General features: G+C 53.7%; 1 protein-coding gene across 6 annotated transcripts in view; it reads left to right on the top strand.

The window, feature by feature from the left end:
* SEPTIN9 (septin 9) overlaps positions 1 to 25,188 on the top strand; it is a 156,074-nt gene that overhangs the window by 121,609 nt on the left and 9,277 nt on the right. For 5 of the 6 annotated variants that reach the window (XM_058817493.1, XM_058817496.1, XM_058817495.1 and 2 more), the window contains 4 exons: positions 15,395 to 15,586; positions 19,426 to 19,554; positions 19,954 to 20,035; positions 20,646 to 20,783. In XM_058817493.1, the coding sequence (XP_058673476.1) occupies positions 15,395 to 15,586; positions 19,426 to 19,554; positions 19,954 to 20,035; positions 20,646 to 20,783 (541 nt within the window). Of the gene's footprint in view, positions 1 to 7,459; positions 7,495 to 15,394; positions 15,587 to 19,425; positions 19,555 to 19,953; positions 20,036 to 20,645; positions 20,784 to 25,188 lie in introns of those variants that run through there. The other variant, XM_058817497.1, reaches the window with a different exon arrangement.

The following is a 25,188-nucleotide window of genomic DNA, read 5'->3' as shown; positions in this document are numbered from 1 at the left end:
GGAAAAGTGATTCCCTTTCCTATTTTCTGGCCCCTTCTCAAGCTCAGACTGGGTTAACTCTTGCTGTAGATGCAGAACTTGCTGGAGGGCCCTGCTCAGGCGGGGCTGTAAAAGCCACATTTTCTTTGGGAATCGGATTAAGGCCCCTTTTTCTCCCTGCTGTGTGGGTGACATGAAGTCTCTCTTTGTCCTGGATGGTATTTCTGGCCCAGCTGCAGTGGGTTAACCCTTTGTCATCCCACCCAGTCCTGGTGATGAATGGCCCTTTGCTAAGCAACAGGGACCTTTTCCTGGGGTGGAAGCACTGTGGGGGCCCTGTGGGCTGTGTCCTTCCCCTGCCCAGCTGGGGATGAAGTGCAAATCCTTGGTGCCTGGCTAGGGGACGTGTCTGTGGGACAGAGACCTTCCCAAATGCTGTTTCCCACTGCCTTTCTTTGCCATTTTTTGTCTCTCTTTACTCACCAAGATAAATGGATGGGACTTTGCACCCCAGTCCTGCACTGGCACCAGAGGTGTCTCCATGCTGGGCAGCCCCAGGCTGCCTGGATGGCACAGAGGGACATGGGTGACAGAAGGGGGGGGCCAAAGTGACAGTGAGAGCAGAGGCCAGGCCAGCTGGCAGAGCACAGAGCTGCCTGTGTGCTCCTTGGAGGGCACAGACCATATCAGGGCTGCTCCCTGGGCACCAGTGCCCAGCTTAGTGTGGCACTGGGCTGGGGCAGGAGCAGCACATTTCCAGGAGAGCTGGAAGGCTGGATAACCAGGCAGAGAGCATCCATAGGTATCCCAGGAACCCTTGGCTGTGGTGCCCACGATCCAAGGAGGTGCCTTGGTTTGGTACTCAGTGCTGGGCTCTGTGGCCAAGCAGAAATGAAGGTGATTTCAGTCTGGTGGCTGTGGGCATCTCACACACCAAACCTGGGTCTATTTTACTTTTTTCCTCACTGTGTCACAGACATCTTTTCATGAAAATCCTTTTGTTAGGATTTTTCCTGCTGAAGCTGAGAAGTTTCAGCAAAAAAGTGTAAACAATGGTTATCTGCTGCTGTGGAATGCAACAGGTAAATCTTTGATTGGTCTCCTGTGGATGTTTGGATTTACTGACCACTCACGGCAGAGCTGTTCTCGCTCTCTGCTGAGCCACAGACCTTTGTTATTCATTCTTTTCTATTCTTAGCTTAGCTAGCTTCTGAGAACTTTCCTTCTATTTCTTTTAGTATAGTCATAATGTAATATATATATATCAAAAACTAATAAATCAAGCCTTCTAAACATGAGGTCAACATTCTCGCCTCTCTCTTCATCCTGCAACCCTTGTGACCACTGTCACACTCACTGTGCTGCATTGTTGCATCACCTTGGATCCATCCACTGCTGCTGTGAGCCTGGCTTGGTTTGTTTGTTTATTCAAAACCCAAATGGTAGCAGGAAATGTCCCTTTCTGGTGGCCTGGAAACGCTGCCAGGGGGACACAGTGCTGGCTCCCTGCAGCCTGATCTGTGCTGTTATCAGGGAGCCTCCTGATAAGAGCAGAGCAGGGATTTCCCCAGAGGGGGTCCTGGACTGTGTCAAAGTGGCACCAGGAGCTGCCCAGGCCTCCCAGCAGTGGGGGGAGTGCAGCCCACAGAATTCTCCCTGTGTCCCCCCTGTCCCTGCTGAGTTTTAGGACATGATCACCCCCAGGTGATGGAGGGGTGCCACCCCCTCCCAGAGCTGAGCCAGCAGCAGATGGGCACCGAGCAGGGCTCACTCCCAGCGTTGGGAACTGCAAGGAGGCAACACATTTCCCTCCCAGCCCTGCTCCTCCTCCCCCCCATCCTCCTGACCTTTTCCCATCAAAACACAAAGCACTATTCTTCCAGGCAAGGCACCTCCATGCGAGGAGACAGCTGGCGCTGCAGCAGCTTGCTGGGGATGGGTTGTTATTAATTAAGCTGCAGGAGACAGCCAGGCAGCTTGAATGGAGTTTTCCTTCTTTTCAGGCTTAGGATGCCCTAAATTCTTTTTTCTTTACCTCTGAACATTTATAGGTTTCTAAAGGGGCAGCAGACAAAGGATGGAGAAGGGCCCATTATGTGCAGCTTGCAGGGACGTGTATCCCTGCACATGGGCTGCAGGGACTGTTAGGGCACCCCAGCAGCTTCTTTACAGCTTGGTTTGTGCCAGGGGGTTGCTGTGACCCCCAAGGATGTCACTGCCTGGGCATGTCCCCATCTAGAGAGGAGATGCCACTTTGGGGTGAAACGATTTAAACTACTTGAACAAGTTTGGGGTGACTCAGGCAGTCAATTTTTTCACTCTCTGCTGTTTTCCTTTGCAAAGGTGATTTATTTTCACCAAACTCATCCTTTGCCCCTGCTGCTGGGTCTGCTTTGCCCATGCTGCTGGTGGTGAGAGGAGCAGAGGTGGTGGTGGGGCTGTCTGAGGGGCTCCTTGGTGTGTGAGCTCTGTGTAGGCTCCATCTGCTCCCCTCTCTCCACAGGGCAGGATACAGGGCTTTGGTGGAGTGAGGTGCAGAGTTTGCTTTACCCCTTTTGGGGATCATTTGTCCTTTGTGATAATCTGTGGGGGGTCTGGGGGAACAAATCTTGCACTTGATGAGGAGGAGGAGGGGTGAGGATTGCTCCTAAGCAGCCAAGTGTGTTTCCTTGGGCATGGTTGGGCTGTGCCATCTGCAGAGCTGGCCCAGGGATTTGAGCAGCAGCGTTTTGGTGCCAAGGCAGACCTGAACCTGCTGAGCAAAACCTGTGCTCAGAGCTGAGGCCGTGGCAGAGATGCTGAGTGTGCTCTGGGTCTGTCCAAACCAGCAGGGCAGTACTCCAACCAGTGCTCCCTGTGAGGGAAAAGGAATCTGGGAGGAATGGGGTTCTTTCTTGGGGTCCTTTCCTTCCTGGGGCTCTTTCTTTTTCCAATGTTTGTGACTGTGGAGTGCCTTCCTAGCAGAGCCTGCTCCCTTTTGGAAAATGCTGGATTGCTGAAGCACAGTGAGGATCTCCTGCCTGCAGATCCTCTGCAGGAGGAATGTGCCAGAGGAAGGGAGGCTGCTGCAGGGACACTGCTGGGATGTGACACCAGGAACTGAGGCACAGCCTCTCCCCAGGGACAGGGTGACTCACACCAAGGACAGTGCCAGCTGCATGTGATGGTTGGTGACAGCGTGTGAAACAATTCCTTCCTTCCTTCCTGGACAGTGGGACAGGCCTGGAGATGTCCAGATGGAGCAGACTCTGGGTTTTGGTGTGGTGGAAGCTGGGGCACTCCTGGGTTCAGCAGAACAGCCACGGGGCAGTGATGGGGCCAGGCATGGAGGGGTGGCTGCTCCCTGTGCTGCCTCAGGATTCCCTGAGCTCTGGAGGGCTCTGGGTGCTCCTGGCAGTGCCTGCACCCCTTGTTCTGCTGCTCCACTCCCCTCTGTCTGTCTCCAGGGAGATTTAAGCCACCAAAGAGCTGCTTTCATGAAGGAGCTGGTGGGATACCTGCAGAGGTGTGTCTGATATGGGCTGCTCAGCCACCAAAAGAAAAAAACCTGCAGGATCCATGGACTTGGGAGTTCACTACAGCCAGAAGGGGGGAAATTGATCTGTGGGTCTCAGAGATGTTCTGGGAGTTACCCTGCCCATGCTGAAGGGACCGTGATGGCTACCTGCCAGAGCCCTCCCTGAGTGGCAATATTGCAGATCTGCACTCAGGCTCTTAGAAAACCTTTGGGGTCATTTTTAGCTATTCCTGGCACTGAGGGATCCTTTCTGTTCCTGTTAGAGGTGATGGTGTCTCTTTCAGTGCTAAAAAGAATTAACTTTTGGTCTTGTGATCTGCAAGCTTGTGTCCTTTTCTCGGTCATGCTACTTTCCACTGAGTTGATGGTGCTCTACCAAGGTCTCTGGATGTGATTTTCATTCTGCTATTGATCTGAGATTATAAATATAGCTGGCAGAATTTCCATCTGTCTGTCACAGTCACTGGGGACTGGCAGGTAATCAGCATTGCAGCAATATTGAAAGAATTAAAATTATTTCCTAAGCCCTAACAGTGCACTTTTAACTGGGACTTGCTGAGGTGCAGTAAAATTGGAAATTCAGCATTCCTGGAGAGAACATGTCCTGCTTGTTCTGCCTGTGCCCAAGGGATTTGATGTTTTCTCAGGAGATGGGCAGCTTGGGATGAAGGGGATTTGTTAGCAGCTCTGCCCACAGGCTGGGTAGTGCTGGTGAAGCTGCCTTCATTTGCACATCTTGGTTATTCCTCACAGCTGGGGATTTGTGGTTGGATGAAGACAGAGCATTGCCTGGCACAGAGGAGGGCTGCTGGGGACAGCCCCACTGCTGGGCACTGCTGCAAAGGACTGGGGTTGGGATTGTCCCCAAAACTCAGGGACTGTTGAAACCCTCGTTGGTGTACCCCTGAGTGTTCTCCAGTGAGTCCTACCAGCCCTGCACAGTGTAGCTGTGACATGGGGACCTGCTTTCACTGTCAGGGATGTCCCACAAAGCAGGACAGATTGGATTGTGTTAGCCAGACAGGAATCTTCCTCAACATTTCAGATTAGTTGCAAGACTAAAAGCTGGATCTGTAGTTAGTTCAAATCCCTTGATACAACTTACAACAGCAATAGGCCTTGTTAGAATTGCTCCTAACTCTGATTATGAGGTTTTTCTAAGAGAAGAACAATGAGTTTGTGATTTTTAAAGCCCCTAATTAGGGGATTTGGATCCAGTTCTTGGCTCTGCTGTGAGATTTGTGTGACCCTGGGCGAGTCACTTAATCCCTCTCCAGCTGATCTGCACTGGGAGCTGCTTCCTTCCTCTGCCTGTCGGTCCTGCCTGTGCTCAGAGCCAGGAATGAGCAGGGGGAGAGGCACAGGCAGGGCCCTGATCTCTTCTCAGGAATGGAGATGCTCCTGTAAGAACAAATCCCAGAGTTTGTCTGGGATTTGTTCTTACAGGAGTTTGTCACTCTGTGAGTGCCTCCTGTGTGCAAACACCCCAAAGTCCCCAAAGCCATCCTGGGGACCAGCAGTGCTCCCAAAGCCCTGCTGCACTTGCTGTGAGGCCAAGGATGACACTTTGTTGTCCTTCTGAGCTGCTGGCTCACCACCTGCTGCTCCTGGGGAGGAGGAGATAGGACCTGAAACAAAATATTTTTTTGTTAATTCATCTGGGAAACAACTTGTACACAGAGTTCCCCTGTGCCATAATTTTTTTCCCTGGGGGTGGTGAGGTCCTGGCAGGGGTTGTGCAGAGAAGCTGTGGATGCCACATCTCTGGAAGTGTCCAAGGCTGGGTTGGACCAGGGGAAGGTGTCCCTGCCCATGATTGGAATGAGGTGCTCTTTAAGGTCCCTTTCAAGAAAACCAGTTTGTGTTTCTGTAAAATGCCTTTGCAGAGCTTCAGTGACCATGGGGAGAGCTTTCCTATTTCTAGCTCTTTTTTTATTTTTATTCCCTCACAAGCAAGACTAAAGTATGCCCATGATTTCAATCTGACAAAAATTAAAAATTAACTCAGAGGAGTGAGAAGTTGGTTCACGTGGCTGAGCACGCTGTGTTCACCCCTTTGCTGCTCTCACTTTGGGCACATGAACCCCTGTGCTGATGCTTAACTCTGCACAGCCACAGATGTGGCCAGCTTAATGACAGGGACAGGAAACCATCACTCCTGAGATCCTCCCTTGACTCTTTGTGCAAGCTCAGCACCTAAGTGAGCTCAGCACAGCCTTTTCCTGCCTTTCACCAGCTAAAACAAGGCTGGAGTGACTTGCAAACAGACCCAGCTGCTACTGGGGCAAGCCTGGTTTGGCATCTAGCATTGGATTTCCCTGGAGATTAGAGAGATTAAAACACTAATGCCCATTGATAGGGGTTAGAACTTTAATAAGTCATAAAAAGTGGTGTAATCTGGCAGAAATCTGCATGCAGCTGCAGCATAAGCAGATTGAGGCTGGGTTTCCTGCCTGGGTGCTGGGTGAAGGTTTCTCAGAAATTGCTATTTTTGGTGCTTGCTGAAGTGAGGGATGTGGGTCTTGTCCCCCCCTCAGCACTCATAATTTGCAGAGCAGGCTGTGCCAGCCTTGCTGGGCATCACAGGAGGGGTGCTGCCAGCCCAGTGTGCTGGGGAGGGCTGCTGCCAGCCTGGTAGAGGTGCCTGTGCTGGGTGGAGGAAGATTTGCCACTGCTGGTGGTGCAGAAACAGAGAGGGAAGGTGACAGCCACGCTAGCACAGGCAGGAGACAGAGCAGTGGATGTGGTGCCACTGATACAGGTGGCAGGGCTGGCATTAAGTGCAGGAGTATGGCAGAGGCTGGTGACAGGTCCAAAAGGGAGTACAAGTACTAGTCCTGGGCAAGAGACAGAGCAGGGGTGGCTGTGGTGCCACTGGCACAGGTGGCAGGGCTGGCATCAAGTGCAGGAGTGTGGCAGAGGCTGGTGATGCTGGTAGCTGGTCCAAAAGGAAGTGCAAGGACTAGCCCTGGGCTTGCAGGCTGTGCAGGGGCTGTTCGTGGGAACGGGAGTCCTTTGGGTGTTGAAGAGTGCAGATGTGCACATCTGTCTTAACCCTTTCATCACCTGCAGGCCTTTCTTTGGGAATGCGAATCTGGGAAGTGCAGGGAGAAAGTCCGGAGGTCATGGGGTAGGGCAAAGTAAGGTGTCAGACCCAAAAGAGGGAGGTTGGCTTCACCTTGGCTGTGACAGGAGAGAGTCCCAACAGCACTGCTGGACATCACAGAGGGGACGTCACCCCGCACCAGGGTGTGCGTTGGAGGAAGCAGGGACAAGTGGTGCAGCCCAGCTTCCCTCCTGCTGCTGGGAGAGGGCTGGGACATTCTCTGATCAAGGTATAAGGCAGTAAGGAGTTGTGGAGGCAGCTCATTTCTTCATTCAGCTTCACTGACATCATTTTAGAGAGCAGCCATGCCCGTGGGGGTGGGTTGACATCTTGTCCTGCCAGATGTGAGATGCAGCTGCAGAGCAAAGTGAGCCCACGCTCGCAGCACTCACACCCACCCGCGGCTGCCCTGGGGCTCTGCTGGAGGATTTCGGGATGCTGGGCAGCAAAGGGCTTCCCTGGGATGGGGATGTGGATGAGACCCTGGTCGAAGTGGGCTCCTCTTGGAATGGCGCTGCCCCGCTTGCCCCAGCCTCTCTCTTTGCCGTGAAAGTTTCTCTTTGCCATGGAAGTTTCTTTGCCGTGGAAGTTTCCCCGCATCTCCTGCGTGGAGCCGGGGTGGGACGAGCCCCCGAAGTCTCGTTGCTCTCACCCCTTGCGGGCCCCTCTGGGCCGGGCCGGGCCCGGAGCGGCGGGGGGATGGAAACCGCCTGGGGGCGAAGCAACTTCCCGGGAAGAGAGGCTCCATCCCCCCGGGCCGGGCTGCAGGGGGAGGAGGCAGGGTGATGGGGGAGGAGGAGGAGGAGGAGGAAGGGCGATGGGGGAGGAGGCGGAGGACAGCGCGGGAGGAAGCGGGAGCCACCGGCTGCCGGAGCCGCCGCCGCCGCCGCGGGTGAGTCTCCGCTGCCCGGGGGCGGGGGCTCCGTGGGGCAGCGCAGGGGGAATTATGGTGGTGGGGAAACGTTTGTTTGGGGGGTAAATTATCCCGGGGAAAGGGCTTGAGAGAGCAGGGGGTGAGTGCCGCAGTTCTCTCGGCGGGCAGTGTGGGGGTTCCCGGCCGGGGCAGGGCATGCCCGGGGTGAGGGCAGCGGGTGCTGCGGGGGGCTCGGGCCTCGGCCCCTTCAGGCGCCGCCGTGCCCCTCCGGAGAGGCCGCGGCTCGGCACCGCCTGGCCGCGCTGCCGGCATTGTCCGGGAGCCCTGCAGATCAATAAATCAAACCCTGCCCTGCCTGGAGGGCACCCCCTGGTCCCCTGCCCTGCCCCTGAGGGCACCCCCTGGTCCCCTGCCCTGCCCCTGAGGGGTCCCCCTTGTCCCCTGCCCTGCTCCGGCTGCTGCCCCCGCTGAAGGGCTCGCGGGGCGTCTGGGGCGCAGCTGCCTTTGGTAAAGAAAGACAACAACAGAAACAAACAAAGAAATTAAATAAAAATCCATTCTACCCTGCCCGTCAAAGAACAAAACCGAGCGGGAAAAAAAATTAAAAAGGGGAATAAAAAAAACTGAGCTGCAGCCCCGAGATGTGAATCCCTCTGGTTTGCTCCTTTTTCTGCCGTGGCTGCGGTCGGTGCCTCGTGGGCCGGGGGCATCAGTCCCGAGTGCAGCCCGGGGGCTCGGGGCACACTGGGCACACTCGGCCGTGCCCGGTGCCCATTCCTGGGGCTTGGCCCCGCTCATTCCTTCTGCAGCGCTGTCTGGACAAGCTGAGTTTGGGGATCGCTGCCTGGCTCTTTGTTTACACAGCACAGAGCTCTGTAGAGCACTGGTGATAGGAGTGAAGGGTGCTGTCCCTTGGCTGCGGGCTGGGGAGGGTACCCGTGTCCCTCCTGGGCTCAGTACCATTGTCCAGGCTGGGTGGACAGGGGTGGGAGTGAGTGGATCCCATCCTCATGGAATCAGTTTTGTGGGTGTTTTTGGACCCTTCTGGGCACAGGCACCCTGAGCCTGTCTTCAGGGAGCAAGGGCTGTGCTGGCCACTTGAGTGGGCTACATGGGGCCTGTTGATGGAGCAGCTTCTGCTGAGATCTGAGTGCAGGAAGGTTCCTCTCAATGGGGTGCTCCCAGTGAGGGAGGGCTGCTCTGGGGTCAGCCTTGCTCCAGCCCCAGGAGAAGAAGCTCCTTACAGAGGGTGATCTGTGGGGCAGCATGGCCAGAGATCTCTGCACGCCCAAGCTGAGACTTGGGGTTGTTCATGATAATCTCCTCCTTTTTAAACGTGGAGGAAAACAACCTAACAACTCTTTACAGGTTTTTAAAGTGGTTTAGAGCTGCTGTCTCACGTGGTTGGAAGAATGAGAATGTCAGACTGTGGGTTGTGCTGCACACGTGTCCAACCCGGGCAGGGCAGTGGTCAGCCTGGTGGTCAGCCTCACCCCACATCCAGGAGCCAGGGGCAGCAGTTCGAGCTTGTGGAGCTTCGACCCCTGGGATGGGCTCCTGCATCCCAGCCCAGAAACCTGCAGCAGCCAGGGGCTTTAAGATGGGAAGGGAAGCAGTGATGGTGAGCGCATGTGTCCAAGCAGGGCAGGGCGGTGGTCAGCCTGCTGGTCAGCCTCACCCCACATCCAGGAGCCAGGGGCAGCAGTTTGAACTTGTGGAGCTTCAACCCCTGGAATGAGCTCCTGCATCCCAGCCCAGAAATGCTGAGCAGAGCCTGCAGCAGCTGGGGGGTTTGAGATAGGAAGGGAAGCAGTGATGGGGAGCACCCATCTCTTGTAAATAAAAGAGCCAGGAGGGTTGAGCTGCAGAGGGCAGGGGACTGCTGAGTTTCCGGAGCAGGAGGGGAAGCACACAGTGAGCAAGGACGGAAGCGCACGTGGCTGGAGGGCACAGCTCGACCCGCGTGTGATGTGTGTGCCCCTGACTTGTGGCTCAGGGCTGGTCGCCTGTGGAAGCCCTCACACCACAGCAAGAACCACTGCCTCCTTTTAAAAACTTTTAAAAACTCTGAAACAGGTTTATTCCCCACATGAATAAAAGTCTTCAAGCCTGGAGCATCCTGCGTGCTCAGGAGGCACCTGGCCACCTCTCTGACAGCTCTTGGGTAGGTTTGGTTAATGAGGAGGAGTTAAGCACACTGTGCTGTTTCTGAGTGGTGTTTGTTGGCACCCAGGTGAAAATGCAAGCTGAGAAAGAAGCATAACTGGTTGGTAGGTGGGCCTGGGCTGGTGGCCAGCCTGAAACTGCAGCCCAATTCTCAGGGATGCAAGGGACAGACTCAGCTTGGGTCTGGCAATGCCAGCCAGGTGCTGGTGATTGCAGCTGAATAATAGGAATTATTATTAATTAGGTACAGTTTGGTGCTGCAGGGGTCTGTGGCACTGGCTCTTTGTGCCAGGCTGAGCCACCTCTGCTTTGGAGGGAGCTGTGCCTCACATTCCCTGGCACCCACACATCCAGCAGGGACCTTCAGCACCAGGGGATCCTGTGGCAGCTGAAAAACACCAGCAGTGCCTGGGCCATGCTGGGATTACATCCAGTCCTGGCTTTGCTGAGACTCCTCCATCCCCCAGGAAGGGAGAGCTGTGTCTCTGCCACCTCCTCCGCAGGCTGGATCCGTTTCCACAGCCTGTGGTCACTGGCTCAGTGTGCCAAGGGGAGAGGCCCTGGAGGCCGCACGTGCTGCAGTCCCCACAGCCAGCTGTTCTTAACCAGGAGCTGGAGATTCTCTCTTTGGAGCTCCAGATGTCTCTGTGACACCCCACTGGTGTGAATCACCTTAATCTTTCTCTCCAAGAAAGATTAGGGTGATTCACACTTCTCCTGGAAAACACTGTGGATACTCAGCTTGGTAGGCTGTGCTTTCACACCTTGTTACACCACTGTTCACTGCTCTTTGTTTGCACGAACCCATCCCACAAGTCTGGAAGCCCATGGTATTTCCAGCTTCTCTTGGATGAAGGGAAGTTATCCACAGTGTCCTGCTCTTCTGGGTGCTTGTAGCTGTGCAGAACTGGTTGCAGCATCATTGAGAGGTGGCCAGTGCTTGGTGTTCCAGCATCCAAAGGGTGTGTCCTGGATTTACTCCCCACACACACGTTGCCATTTAGCCATTGATTGTGTGTGCATCCCTAGAGAGTGAGGTGGTTTGGATGTGTTGATGGGAGGCCATGGCAGAGGTGCAGCCTCCTGGCTTCTCTCTGGTTCCTCTGTGCAGCCACTGAGCACCAGGTCTGTGACCAGCTCTGCTCTCCCAGCTCACCAGCACAGCATGGAGCTGCTGGGTTCACCCAGGACCTGGGGTTGGTGAGGCATTCCCAGTTCAGCCTCTTTGAGGGTGCTTTAACCCTTGTGTGTCTGCAGTGCAGCCCAGTCTCCTGCAGATCCCTGTCCCAGACCCTCAGGGAGGATTAGCAGCCCCTGGCTCTGGGGTTTTGGGGCAGCCCATGGCTGTCCTTGCCTGCCCTGCCTGCAGTGTCCTGGGCTGTGGCAGCCTCGTGGCACCAGCACAGCAGCTCCAGCAGCCCCTGGCCAAGCCCATCCCACAGCACACAGCATCCAGCTGGCTGGAGGAGCAGGAGGGTCCCTGGGGGGCTCCCAGGGGCTTCCCTCCCCGCGGGGTGGCTTTCATCTGCTGCTTCACAGATGTTGCCTTTGGCTCGTGTCTGACATGCATCAATTACAGAGCAACAGCCCCGAGCCTTTGGCAAAATCAACTTTGGAGCAGCTGTCCTGAGTCAGCCGTGCCCGAGCTGGAGCTCTGTCCCTGCTTGGTGCAGCGCTGCCCTGGCCATCTCCACATCTCCTGAGCCCACCTGGACAGGGTTTCCCTGGCAGGGAAGGTCTAAATAGGGCACAAGCACTTGTTGCCATGTGCTTGATGTTTGTCCAGGAACACTTTAGTGGGAGAGAGCTGCAGGCTCTGAGCTCTCTGCCCCATCAGAGAAGTGATGGCCCCTTGTGTGAGGGACAACAGTTGGGTTAAGGTGACAGTGGGGAATCATGTGAGGTCAGGTCCTGCTCTTGCCAGGGACTCCAGACAGTAATGGGGTGTTTGTTAACCCATCCCTCCTTGCCGTGCTCCAGAAGGGTCAGTCTGGTGACGCTGGCTCTGACAGCACCAAAGATTTGACATTCTCCCGTCAGAGCACAGCAGGTCACACAAATCCAGGATGTGCCCACGATGCATCCCAGGCAACCACTGCTCAGGTCCAATTTATTTTTAAGACCTTTATTTTTTAGACAAGTCTCCTGGGAATGCTCCCTGCCACCCAGCACAGCATCCCTGTGTGCCATTGACTGATCCCTGTGTGCCACTGACTGGTCCTGTGCTGTGGCTGCACCCTCCTTCTGCTGCCACAACCCCTTGGAGCTGAGTGTGACACTGGAGTTCTTGCTAAGAAAAGACCATCTCAGTTCTGGGAAGCTGAAAAAAAGAAAAAATTGCACATTTGAGTTGTGGCATTTCCCTTGGGAGTTTGTTGGTGCTGCTGGGGCGTTGGTGGCTTTGCATCCCTGCTGTCCTGCAGACACTCCTAGCTGCAATATACTGATTATATTGTATTTTATCCTAATCAGGACCCAGGTGCTTTAAATCACAGTTCCCCACAGACCAGCTGGAGCACATGGGCTGTCCTGCCAGGGGTGCTGCTTTTCCTGTCCCTTTGGTGTGGCTGGAGCCTGGTGAGCCCTGAGCCCTTCTCTTCCCCCTGAGGGCAGTTTGGTGAGGAGTGTCTGCTCCCTGATCTGGGGACAGTTTTCCTGCACATGCCCCTGCCAGGGACAGGTCAGCCCCTCTGCATGCTACCAACAGCTCCTTGAGGTGCTGGAGATGCTCCTGGCTTTTATCAACTGGAGGGTGGTTTTCTGCTCTATTTAATTTCTTAGTTTCTCTGCACCTTACCTGCCCAATGTCCCAGTTTGCTGTCCCATCCTTGGGGCTGTCCTGTGCACACAAGTGGTGCCTGGAGGAGTTGAACCCATTGCATAACCCAGTGTTGCTGCTGGTGGCAGCATATTTTCCACATGATTAACTTGTCATTTTGTTGGGGTTATTTTTAATGTTTTGCAGGGATTTTTTTTTTTTTTTCTACTTTTGGCCTTGCCATTTTGGAATGGGGCTAATTTGTGATTTGTGGTGAGGTCTTGGGCACACTGGGCTGGGTGACTTTGTGAGGGGCAGTGTGGCAGTGCAGTTCCAGCTGTGCAGGATTTCTGCTCCCATGGCAGTGCAGCTCCAGCTGTGCAGGGTTCCTGCTCCCATGGCAGTGCAGTTCCAGCTGTGCAGGGTTCCTGCTCCCATGGCAGTGCAGCTCCAGCTGTGCAGGATTCCTGCTCCCATGGCAGTGCAGTTCCAGCTGTGCAGGGTTCCTGCTCCCATGGCAGTGCAGCTCCAGCTGTGCAGAGTTCCTGCTCCCATGGCAGTGCAGTTCCAGCTGTGCAGGGTTCCCAGGAGGATTGGGACGCTCCCATGCCTCTCAGAGACAGCATTTTTGCTGTCTAGAAGCTCTGTGAGTAATGCTCAGCTGGGACTGAGGGTTGGAAAAAAGTGTTCAAAGTGACCCAACAGTCTTTGGGATTATTTCTAGGTTTGTTTTTTCTTTCTTTTTTTTTTCTGCTTGGCCTATATTAAGCATGTGGAAGTGTGCTGTGCTTGCAGGAAGAGTGTGGTTCCACCTCACAGACCCCAGCAGGGTCCAGTCTGAGATGGCCAGAGGAAAAGGGATGATGGGCTTGTGTTTGGAGGAGCCCCTTTGGCCCAGCCACTCTCCTACAGAGAGAGGGAGGGAGAGAAAAGCAGGCAGCACATCATCAAAGGCCAGGAATACATGGTGTGAGATGAGCTGAGAGCTGTATTGCTGTCTGGAGGGGTGAGGACTTTGCAAATAATAATGTTTTCATTCATAATAATAAATGATTAAAGAATAATAAATAATCATTGCAAAACATTGAGCAACAACATAATGTTCATTTAGGCTGGTGGCTGCAGGACTCAGGCAGTGAGCAGCAGCAGCCTGGGGTGGGGAGGGCTCTTAGAAGTGTGTTTTCCTAAAAACCTCCCTCTCTGTGCCTGCATGGGGCTGATGCCTCCAGGAGCTTGCAGGGGACTGGGCTGATCTTGTGCTCACTCTGCCTTTGGGATATTTGCTGTGAGTGATGCAGAGCAGCTGGGGCTGGCAGGGGACAAGGCCACATCACCCGGGGGAAATGGGGCGCTTTGTCCTTCCCAGCAGCCAATGCTCCTGCCAAGGAATAGATAATCCCCTGTTTTTTCTTAAAAAGCTGTTGGCTGAGGCAGTAGTGTTAAATTTGCTTCTCCTGAAGGACTTTGTTAGGCTGGAGCATCTTGTAGAGGAGACAGGCAGCCTGTCTCAGAGGGAAGCTGAAGGCTTTGGCTTTCTGAGCAGATATGGACAGAATGAGAGCGAGAGCACAGGAGCTCCGTGGCTGTGTGGGTGTTGTCTGGCACAGCTTGTCTTGATGCAAATGTGTTGGGTTTTCCACAGGCCAGGGCCGGCAGGCTCTGATCTGCGTCAGCTGCAGCTCGAGGAGGGCACGTGGCAGTGCATGCCAAGGTCTGCCTGTGTCTGCAGAGCCAGCCAGCTCCCCCAGAACGTGGCTGAGCTGGTCACAGCAGCAGTGTGCACAGGGCTGTGGAGGAGTGGGATGTGTAGGTCTGCCAGACTTTAACAGCATTGCCTGGGCACAGGGTAAAAAGCATTTGTCACTCCCAGACATGGACTGAGGATTTTCTGGGTGCTGGGTCCTGCTCACACCCCCACAGCAGCATCCCTTTGCTGTGCCAGCTTTGGTGGAGTGGGCAGGGATCAAGTGAAAACAGTAAACAGAGAAAGAAATTCCCAAATTTAATGTAATTATTGTGGAGGAAAATCCCACGCTCCTCCTCCCACCCAGCCTGCTGGTACCGTGACTCTCTGCATGTGCTTTACTCCTGCTTTGGATGCAGCTCCTGTGATTCCTTGTGAAGGCTGACCTAGGACAGAGGCTAGACAGAGCTAAAGAATAAAGTAGGGATTTATTGGAAGGTTTTAATGGATCCACCTTGGGCAGTACAAGACCCAGCCAGGACTACACCCCGGATGAACCCAAAATGGATGACTGTGACAGTGTTCACAGGGGTTCAGGGAAGAGACAAGGATCTGACTCCGTGTCTCAGAAGGCTTGATTTATTATTTTGTCATATATATTACATTGAAACTATACTAAAAGAATAAAAGAAAGGATTTGATCAGAAGGCTGGCTAAGAATAGAATAGCAAAGAATGATAACAAAGGTTTGTGGCTTGGGATCTGTGTCTGAGCCAGCTGGGCTGTGATTGGCCATTAATTAGAAACATCCAACATGGACCAATCACAGACCCACCTGTTGCTTTCTACAGCAGCAGATAATCAACGTTTACATTTTGTTCCTGAGGCCTCTCAGCTTCTCAGGAGGAAAAATCCTAAGGAAAGGATTTTCAAGAAAGATGTCTGCGACAGATGACTGGCCATGGGGTTAGTGTTAGGGTTGGGGTTATGCATTCTGGTCCATTTGCATGTTGGAGTTAATTGTCCAATTACAGCTTTAGCTGATGAAGTCCCATCCTTCTTGGTTTTCTCTCTCCAGCCCACAGTGTTTGTGCTCTTGAGCCTGAGATTTGGATCATTTGTCCTTGGTCCCCAGCTGGAGCAGGAATTGTTTTGTCTCTCTGCTCTGTGCACAGAGCTCACCATCCCCTCATATGAAGCCCAGACCCACACAATAAATCAACAGAGAATCTGAAAAATATAAAAGCTATAAAATCTAGAAGCTGAGGCAGCAGGAGCAGCATGTGTGAGCAGGCTGTGTGTCCCCCCAGGTGCAGAGGCCGTTCCCAGCCCCGCTCCCGCCATGACGGACGCTGCGCGCGATGCCGGCCCCAGGCAGGCGGCGCCGGCGCGGCCGGACAAGCCGGCTGCCGACTTCGGCTACGTGGGCATCGATGCCATCCTGGAGCAGCTGAGGAGGAAAGCCATGAAACAGGGCTTCGAGTTCAACATCATGGTTGTGGGTGAGTTGTTCCCCCTGTGCTGTCATTGTGCCACCACAATGTTTGTCCCCTTTGGAGCCTCCTCAGGAGCAGCGCTGGGGGCTCTGCCTTGGCAGTCAGCAAACCTTGCTCTCAAGGAGCTAGCCTGGGGTCAGCTGGGGTTAAAGCTGTCTATGTGATGTGGTCCTCATCCTCCTGCATCTTGGGGTGCATTGTCCATAGCACATCGCAGAGGAAGCACCTCGAGGGGCTTTCGGAGGAAGGAGCCTCGTCAGGGCTCACAAGAGCTCCCTGGACAGCTCTCCTGGAAGTCCTGCCCTGGTTTGAGCTGTCAGAGGCAGATTTAAGGGCTCAAGGGGCTGCACTGCTGCTGCTATTCCAGAACCCTCATCCCTGCTGGTACCTCCAGCAATTTGGGTAAAATTCCTGTTTGGGATTTTTTTTTTTTTTTGTATTCAGGCAGCCCTGCTACAAGTACCAGGGAAGAAATGCCAAAAGCAGTGATTTACTGATGGAAATAAAGAGCAGCAGGAGGGGTTTGCATAGCTCTGTCATTTGGCTTCTTTGGGGACCTGCATGGTGTCCCAGGGAGTGTCCACATGCAAGGAGGGAGGGCTGGAGGGTTGTGTGCCCAAATCCTGCTGCCCACAAGCTCCTGCTTGTTAGCTCTCCTGGGCTAATGACACTGGCTGCATCACTGCTGCTCTGGCTGCAGCTTCAGGGTCTGTGCTCCTGCAGCTCCCAAACCCCCAAAACCAGGGATGGCACAGCCACTGACCTGCAAAATGCTGGAGATCTGGGCAGGCACTGTGGGATACCAGCCAAGGGAAAAAGGGAAAAGAAATGAGGCTTTTCTGCTCTTTTCCAGCTTTTAATATCTGACCTGGTGCTATGGAGCCCTTGTGTGAGCTTGTGCTCCCTGGGGCTGGGCTGGTTAGGTGGCAGCTCTCCCTGCCTGTGTCTGCCAGGGGAGCTGCAGGGGGATGAGGGGAGTAAATCCCAGGCAGTGACCATGGTGTGGTGATGGGGCCTTACCATCCCTTGTCCTCTTGGGAGGAGCTGTGTAAGGCTGCAGGTGTGATGGACATCCTGGAGGTCTGCCTGGGGTTGTGGAGGGGTCTGATCCAGAGTTTTTGCTAATTCTGTTAAAGATTTCAGCAAGCTCTGTGGGTGCTCAGCCTTTCCCTTGTGATACTTTCATTCCCTCTGCAGGGAAGGTTCCCTGGGCTGGGTAATCACAGCAAGGTTGGTCAGTGCATGACTGTCAGAACCCTGCATGCTGGGAATTTTAGACTTTCTGTGTTAAAAGGCACAGACCCTCAAAAGAGCACTACAATTGACCTGAGGCCGTGGAGAAAGCTTCCAAAAAACCAGAACCAGTTCTTGGGAGGTGTGTTAAGAAATACCTCTGCTGCAAACAGAGGAATCACTGCACTGGTCCTGGGAGCCTGAAAGAGAGATTACCTGTGCTGAACTCCCATTTTCCTGCTGGAGGAGGCTCCCATCCCTCCAGGAGCAGGCTGTGCTGCCTCAGCATCTCAGCAGTGTGCTGTGCAGATGGGGAGGGATGTTCAGGAGCAGCTCTGCCTTGGCAGCACTGTGTGTGGTATGGAGGCCTGTGCTGCAGCGTGCCTGGAAAACATTGTTCTGCCCTTGGCAGGAGCTGGGCTGGCTGTTTACAGGCTGGGAATTCAGGGCAGCATAAACAAGTGGAGTTCTGGCCCTCCCAGAAGATGCAGGAAGAGCAGCACCTCGGGGCAGGGCAGCAGCCAGCCCTCATCCTGCTGTGCCTCCTAGGGATGGATTTAGCTCCATCACACCCATCCAGCCTAAACTGTGAGTCCTTGAGCTGGAATTGATCCAATCTCTGCTATACAGGAGGCAGTTGGGGACTGAGCATCACTGCCATTGTGGTCACTCCTCACTGTGTCCCTGTGATGGGGCTTTGTGAAAAGCCCACTGTAGCAAGGTCCCCATTCAAAAGGGTTTCACAATCCCAGCCAGAGCTGAGAGGGGGCTGCAGGCTGTGGTCAGCTTAGTCCCTTGTCCTCTGAAGTTGCAGAGATGAAGAGGAATGTCTGAACTTTTAAAAATCCCAACCCCAAAGCACAAATTTTGCATTCAGTTTTCTGTGCAAAGCAGCTGGAAGGAGAGCAGAGGTGGCCAGGCTCAGCTGTGATTTTCCCACTGGATTCCAGTTGTGGGAAAGGCAATGGGCTGCACACCAGGGCTGATGGAAGGGAGCTCTGCCCTGTGCTCAGCTGCCTGTGTCACAGCCTTAGGGTCCCCAGCTGCACCCCAGTGTGGCTCAGTGAGGTCACCCTGTGCCTGTGGTGCCAATGGGGCATCACATCCTGGCTGCTGGTGGCTCTCACTGCTGGTCCCTTTCCAGCAGTGCAGCTGCAGCTGCTTGGACAGACACAAAGAGACCCACTCTGGCAGTGTGTCACCCTGATTTCACCTGTCCCCAGTGTGTCACCCTGATTTCACCTGTCCCCAGTGTGTCACCCTGATTTCACCTGTCCCCAGTGTGTCACTTCCCCTCTTTCCCTCTCCCATTTAATGGTGAGCAGTGGTGCAGTGAGAGCTCTGTTTTGGCTCTGCATGCCCAGCTCCAGGCCTGTTAGTGCTTTGCCCTGTGGTTTTAGGCAGCAGAGGACTGGGAGCACTTCCCCCAGCCTGGGCCATGTGTTTCTTACTGCCCAGCAGTGACAGTGACAGTCAAAGGGAGTTTTTATGTGCTGGATTGCAGCCATTGGTGATGTTGCAAACTCAGCTGTAAAATTGCTGTTTGATCAGGGAGTGAGGTGATGCCAGGAGGTGATGCTGGTTGGTCCTACCATTGACTTTGGCAGCCTGGATGGTCCAAGACCCTGAAGGATGTGGGTGAAACCCTTGCTGACTCTGCTCAGGGACACTCTGTGGGACAAGGGACATGCTGGTGGCAATGCCATGATAGTAGGCTGTAACATCTTGGCAGAATGGGGCCATTGGGTCCCCGTGGTGTGTGCAAGATCTCTGCAGTGTTTGCAGGGGGCCCTGGCTTTTGAGGAGTTAATTTTTTTCTGCTCCCTGGGTTTTGAAGAGTTAATTCTGTTTTCTGCACTCTGGAAAAATTGTTCTCCAAGCTCATGGGACAGCTTTTCCTGGAGAGTCAGGAGCTGCTGCTGTCCTTTCCACACAGGTCAGCGTCAGCTCTGGGATATAAAGCATGAAAATGCTTTTCTAAAAGCTGTTTTTCTAAAGTTGTGGAATTTCATGTGCTTCTTGGGCTGTTGTTTGTGGGATTCAGAGAAGCTCCTGGCATGGACCTGTGTCTGTGCAGCCAGCTGGGTGATTGCAGCAGTCTGTCAGGGAAGCAGCAGCAGATGCAGCAGGCCTGAGGTTTGCAGGATTGTTGCTGCTGTTAGTCCTGTCCAGATAAAGGCTTGCCAAGCTGCTCCACAGCCCTCCCTGTGGAACTGGGCAGAGCAGACTGCAGGAGAGTAAAGGCACACTTGAGATGGTTTTCCTGGGGTTCTCTGGTCCCCGTGCCCTGCTCAGCATCACCACAGCCTTTCAAACATCCCCAGCACTGTCTGCCTGTCCTTGGGGTTGCTGGGGTTTTGCCTGGATGCAGGGAACCAGCTCTTGGTTTGCTGCTTTGGAGCCAGGAAGGGGCTTTGCTACCTGCAGCATCCTCCTGGCTGGGCTGGCCTGGAGCTCCTTGGCCTGGGGGAGCTGCAGGGGAGCAGCTGCTCCTCATCCCTCCCTCCTTCCCTCCATCCCATCTGGTGCAGGGTGGGTCTGTCAGCAGCCCCATCCCCTGGCCCCTGCCAGAGCAGGGAGTGCTGACTCTGGGTTATCCTGCTCTCTTCCAGGTCAGAGTGGCTTGGGGAAATCCACGTTAATCAACACTCTCTTCAAATCCAAGATCAGCCGGAAATCTGTACAGCCAACTGCTGAGGAGAGGATCCCCAAGACCATTGAAATCAAATCCATCACTCATGGTGAGGCCCTGCAGGTCCCACCTGCTGCTTTGGCTTTAGGTCCTGCTCTGCCTTGTGTCTCTGGGGATTCACAGAGTTTTGAACCTCCATAAACCTCCACTCTTATCTTTCTAAATGGGGTTTTGCCATCCATAGATGCTTGCAGGGCTGAGAAAACATCTGGTTTTTATTTATTCATCAGCACTGAGTTAATTGTGTTGGAAGGGGCTGTGGCAGTGGCATTTCAGGGTGGATATGGGGCTGGATCCCTTTGGATGGCTGATTTGTGCCTCTGAGGAGCTGTGAAGGTGCATTTCTCCCCTGGGAGCAAGCTCCAGCCCTGCGCTGATTTTGGGAGGGTGGGTTTGGCCAGAGAACCCATCAGCACTGCCCTCACACAGCAGCTTTGCTCTCTTGCAGAGATTGAGGAGAAGGGAGTGCGCATGAAGCTGACGGTCATCGACACGCCGGGCTTTGGGGACCACATCAACAACGAGAACTGGTGAGCTGCCCCTCTGCCCTGGGTCAGGGGGAGGCCAGGGGACCCCCAGCACCCCCTGAGCCCGTGCCCAGGGCTGGAGCCTGGTGCTGTGCCCCCCTGCTCCGTGGGCAGCAGGAGGGAGGTTGTTGTGGTGGCAGAGCAGTGCCATGCTCCCCGTGAGAGCCACAAACATCCTGCTGTTCCAGGCATGAGACAACCTTTGTTTGTGCCTGGGAGCAGCTGTGTGCCAGCAGGGCCAGTCCCCAGACCCTGCTCATGTGGCTCTGGAGGCTGAACTCTGCCTGGCATCCCTGGCACAGTGTCTGGCTCTGACCTTGTCCCCACCACCAGCTGGGCTGGGCTTGTGGGCTTTGATTCTGCTCTTGCTCCTGTGGTGTGGCCCCCTGCAAGGAGCCAGGGCTGTGCTGCTCCACAGCCAGGTCTAGGAGGAGAGAAGGGAGCAAGTTTTAGGCACTTGCTTGTCTAAAGCAGCCAGTAAATCCCCTCCTGCAGCAGTGTGTGGAGCTGCTAAGGAGTGAACACCTGAGGTTTGTGATTTAAGAGGTGCTGAACATCCCAGAGTGAGTGGTCCAGGTCCCTCACACCACCCTGTGTTGCCCTCTCTCTGCAGCTGGCAGCCCATCATGAAGTTCATCAATGACCAGTATGAGAAGTACCTGCAGGAGGAGATCAACATCAACAGGAAGAAGCAGATCCCTGACACGAGGGTGCACTGCTGTATTTATTTCATCCCAGCCACGGGCCACTCGTACGTACCCTGCTGTCCCTGCTCCCCTCAGCCCTCAGGGCACTTCTGCCCAGGATCCTCCCATGGGTTTTGGGGTTTGAGGAGCTCCAGGACAGCTTGAAGCCACCCTCAGGAGGCCTTGCAATAACACAGCAGAGCTGCTGTACCCCAGAGAAATGAGGTGTTTCCTCTTCTGAAGGGCCATGAAGGGCCATCCTCTCTGAGCTCCTGGGAGCTGCTGTCTTTGCTCTGGTCACTTTGCTTGCTCAACCAAGGATGGAACCAGGTCTCAAATTGGATGGAGAGGCTACTTTTGCAAGCAGAACATTAATTTTTTTTTTCTTTGTAAAGGGAGAATCCAGTTTTCCTTGTGCTTCCAAGGCAGTGAACACCCTCACCCCATAAGGGTATTTTCTAGGTTGTTTGACTAGTCTGCAAGAGGGATGCTGTTTATTCAGCCCAGAGTTCTCCTGGCTCTGGCACTTCTCAAGTGACAACATCAAAAGGCCCAGATCTTGCTCTATTTTTTTTTTCCTTTTCTATTTTCTTTTTTTCCCCCCTCCTAGGCACACAGCCCACCCTGAAAATCTGGGGCACTTAAAATGTCTTGAAAAATGTGACTTAAAGTATCACAACAGAAAACGAGACCTAAGTTTCCTTTTGATTTGTGTCAATTCCTTCCACTTCTGGCTCTGTCTGCATTGGGGATGTTTTTGGGTCTGTTTTCAAAAGTAAACTTAAGCCTCCAGCACTGCATTAATGTCAGCCTTTTCCACTTCCCCATGTGAAGATTTATTCCAATAGAAAAGACTTTGTTTTGCTTCTGTCAGTGGGTAGACCAAAAATGCATCCTTCACTGGAATAAAATGCCTGCATGGGCCAGAAATGCCCCTCTTGTGTAACTGATCAGGAGCAGAGGGGCTGATGAAACATTTATGGTTGAATACAATAAAACAGAGAAGCTTTCAAAGGGAAAAGACATTTTTAGGCCAGTCTAACATGTTGGTCCCACTAATCTCAGCCCAGATCTGCAGCCCCTGCCTCAGCAGGTCTGACTTGCAGCTTTAGCTGTGCTCCAGCGTTTCCTCACCCCTCTGGCTGTTTAACTCTTAAAGAGCAGGTCTGATGCTCAGAGGGGGGGTGTGCTGGGTGCCTGGCAGTGCAGGCAGGGATGTGGAGCCCCACTCTGTGTCCCCTGGTGGAGCCTCTCCAGCTGCGCTCTGGTTTCTCTCACCCGCCGGCCAACAGCAATTGTGTGGATTTTCAGCTGCTTTTTTTCCTTCTCTCCAGTGAACATGTGTTTCCAATATCTGAGTGAGCCCAGCAGTTGGGGGCTGTTGTTGCTGAGCCCTGTGCTGATCCTCTTTCCCTGCAGGCTGAGAGCCTGGCTGGGGCTGTCCCCACTGTCACTGGCTCACCCGTCCCCTCCTGCCACCTGAGGGACAAACCCCACTGGGATGGGAAATTTTGCTTCTCTGAGAGCTCAAGCAGGAATTGGGGTTCCTCTCTGCTCTCTTGTGAAGTCCAAATTATGTTTTTCATCATTGTGGACAGGCTTTCCCCAGCAAAGGGTGATGTGGCCTCCTCTCCTGCAGGGTGGAGCTGCTGTGACAGTGCTGTAGCAGAGGATCCTGTGGGGGAGCCTTGTCCTGGGGTTGTCACACACAGCTGGGTGCAGGTTTGTGCCCTGGCTGAGGCAGCAGGTCCATGGTCACTTGCAGCAGGGTATGGGAAGGGCATCGAGGTCCTTGGCATGGCTGGGAATGGCACAGAACTCCCTGTGCAGCTGGGTGAAGCCTGCCAGGGCACTGGGTGAGAGCTTGCTTTTTGCTAGATAAAAAGGAGTGAGAGATAAAAAAAAAAAAAACAACAAAGTTGGTGCAGAGATCTGGAGGCAGGAGCAGAGGATTGCTTGGCTCAGTTTCAGTCTGGCCCTCACATCCATGCAGCTCCAGGGTTAATCAGCAGAGAAGTTTCTGCTGCATGAGGGAGCTCACAAGGGAGCTCAGGACAGGCTTTGCAGCCCATGCAGTTCACACACAGCCTGTAACACTCCCATGTACCCATGAAGGCTGAGGATGGTGCTGCCGGGGGCTTCCAGCTGCAGCTGCACAGGCTGGGCCCTGCCAGCCAATAAATATCCCTGCTGTGACCCCTGCAAAGCTCAGTTCAGCTCAGGAGTGGCTCTGGAACTCTGCCTGGCCCCATCAGCACCTCTGTCAGGGCTGGTGGCTCAGGAACTGCCACCCACTCCCTCTTTCCCCTCTGGCTGCCCCTCTCAGGTGCCCAGCAGCTCCCTGGAGCAGGTGATTGGGCTGGGCAGCTGCTGGGTCCTCACTGGTGTTTGCTTAACACACAGCTCAAATTCCTGCTGTTAGTTTGGTCTGGGGCGCAACCAAAAGGAAATAACTTCACAGCTCACTGTGGATTTTGATTCCTGTAACAGCATTTCAGGGGAAGCAGCAGGAATGAGCCTGTGCTTAGATCCTGTCTGTGCACAGTGGCAGAAATAAAAATGTGTGTCCTGGGCACCACAGTGTGTGCCCAGCCCTGGCAAGGTGTGCCCAGCTCACAGCCTCCTCCAAGCCCACAGCAGGAGGAACAACCAGCACCTGGAGTGGTTTGAGCCCATGCTGCACTGTCAGAGCATCAGGGGGTGGGTGGGATGGTTGGGATGGACAGAGACCAGAGATCTCTGCAGCCAGGACTGGAACTTGGGGTTCATTGCAAAGGGCCTGGGTGCAGGGCCCTGCTGGGAGCTGCCAAACACAGCTCAGAGCAGGAATGAGAGAAGAGAGGGGGAGAGTAAAAAAGGTAAGAGAGTGAAAGGCAAGAGAGTGAGGTTCCCATTACAATACCATAAATCTTCTTCTGTGTTGAATATTCTGATTCTCACTAACCAATCTAGTACAATATACAAATCCTATAGCATTTACATACAGCCTATAAGAATCACTACATCACCATACTGTGTTACATTTTAAACCCTAAAAACTCCTCTTTGGGCCCCTTCTGCCAAGCTGGCAGGGTCTGCTCTGACCCTTGGGCCTGTCTGCAAGCAGAGGGTGTTGTTCCATCAAAAGGGGATCACCTTCAGCTGGCCACACCATTGTTTGCCAGTTGTTCAGTAACTAAGGTATCTCAAAGCTTGCTTTCATTTCAGTCTCACTTATAGTTTCTATGTTCTCAAAATCTTTTGCCAGGCAATCATATTGATAAGGCTTCCTGTTTCATCTTCCCCAACACTGCACCTCCTGCTCCAGCCCACCCACTGCCCTTTGAGCTCCTCCACCCCTCCCAGCAAAGCCCAAAATGTGTTTGTTGTAAGTTAATAATATCAGAGACCATTTGGAGAAGGGGAAGAAAACAGATTTGGGGTTTTTTTTTTTGAGCCTTCTGTTCTCTTCTGTGATGTGCTTGGAGCAAACAGCACTTGTCACCACCTTAATCCATGGTGTCTTCACATGAATGTGATGTGTAGCTGCAGGCAGGCATTGTTCTTGGTGAAAAGCTTCACTTCCTTTTACATAATTAAAGTTTTGGGGAGCTACCTACCTAGCAGGAGTTGATAGGATATCTAGAAACTTGCAGAAAACCCTAAAAACAGAGTTTTGGGAGCAGAAAGTTTTGTCAGAGGTGCCTGGGTGCAGATGGACAAGGTCACTGTGCCTGGGGGATGCTGCTGGACACAGCAGGGGTGTGGGCAGGCACTGTGGCATCCTCAGCATCCTCCAGATGTGTGAGGGATCTGAGGGATGGAACTGAGCCTTTAACATGTAGATTTTGCTGAAAACTCTAATGTCTGCCTGATTGTGGATTCATGCTCTGTATGCATCTTGGTCTTTAAAGGAAAAGCTGATGAAAGAGGCAGGAACACAGGCTCAGTGGGGAAGAAGCTTTTAGAGGAGAAAAATTGTTTGGAAAATAGCAAAGAGAGAGGAGGGGAAAGAATTCTGCTGGGGAAGGAGCATTGCTGCATTACTTCCTTGGAGGTCTGGGAAATACATTATGCAGAGCTCCAAACAATGTTTGCCAGCAGCAAGTCAGCTTAGATGTGTCCATGGGGGGTTCCTTGTGGGTTTTTCTATTCCTTTTTCCCTTTAATAGCCAAAATCTCTCTTTGCTGGGGCCCAGGGTGATCTGTGACCCTGTGTTTGTGTTAGGACCTCGTTTGTCCCTGTGCTAATGATGTGCTCAGGGCTGTGTGTGTTGGTGTGTGAGGACAGAATCCACCTGGCTCCATCCCTGGGAGAGGGGATGACCAGGGCAGGGTTCAGCTGGGTCACCACTGCTGGCTGCTCTGGGGCACCCCTGAGCTGCTGTTTTCAGTCAGCTGGAGCTGAGTGGGTCTCAGGGGCTGAATGGAGCCAGGCAGAGGTGTCCCTGTGGGATGGGGACACTGCCTGGTGGCTGCTGAGGGGCAGGA

The sequence above is a fragment of the Ammospiza caudacuta genome, chromosome 19, assembly GCF_027887145.1.
Source record: "Ammospiza caudacuta isolate bAmmCau1 chromosome 19, bAmmCau1.pri, whole genome shotgun sequence".
NCBI lineage: Eukaryota > Metazoa > Chordata > Aves > Passeriformes > Passerellidae > Ammospiza > Ammospiza caudacuta.
The sequence above is the reverse complement of the archived record's forward strand: the minus strand, read 5'-3'. Positions and strand labels throughout refer to the sequence as shown.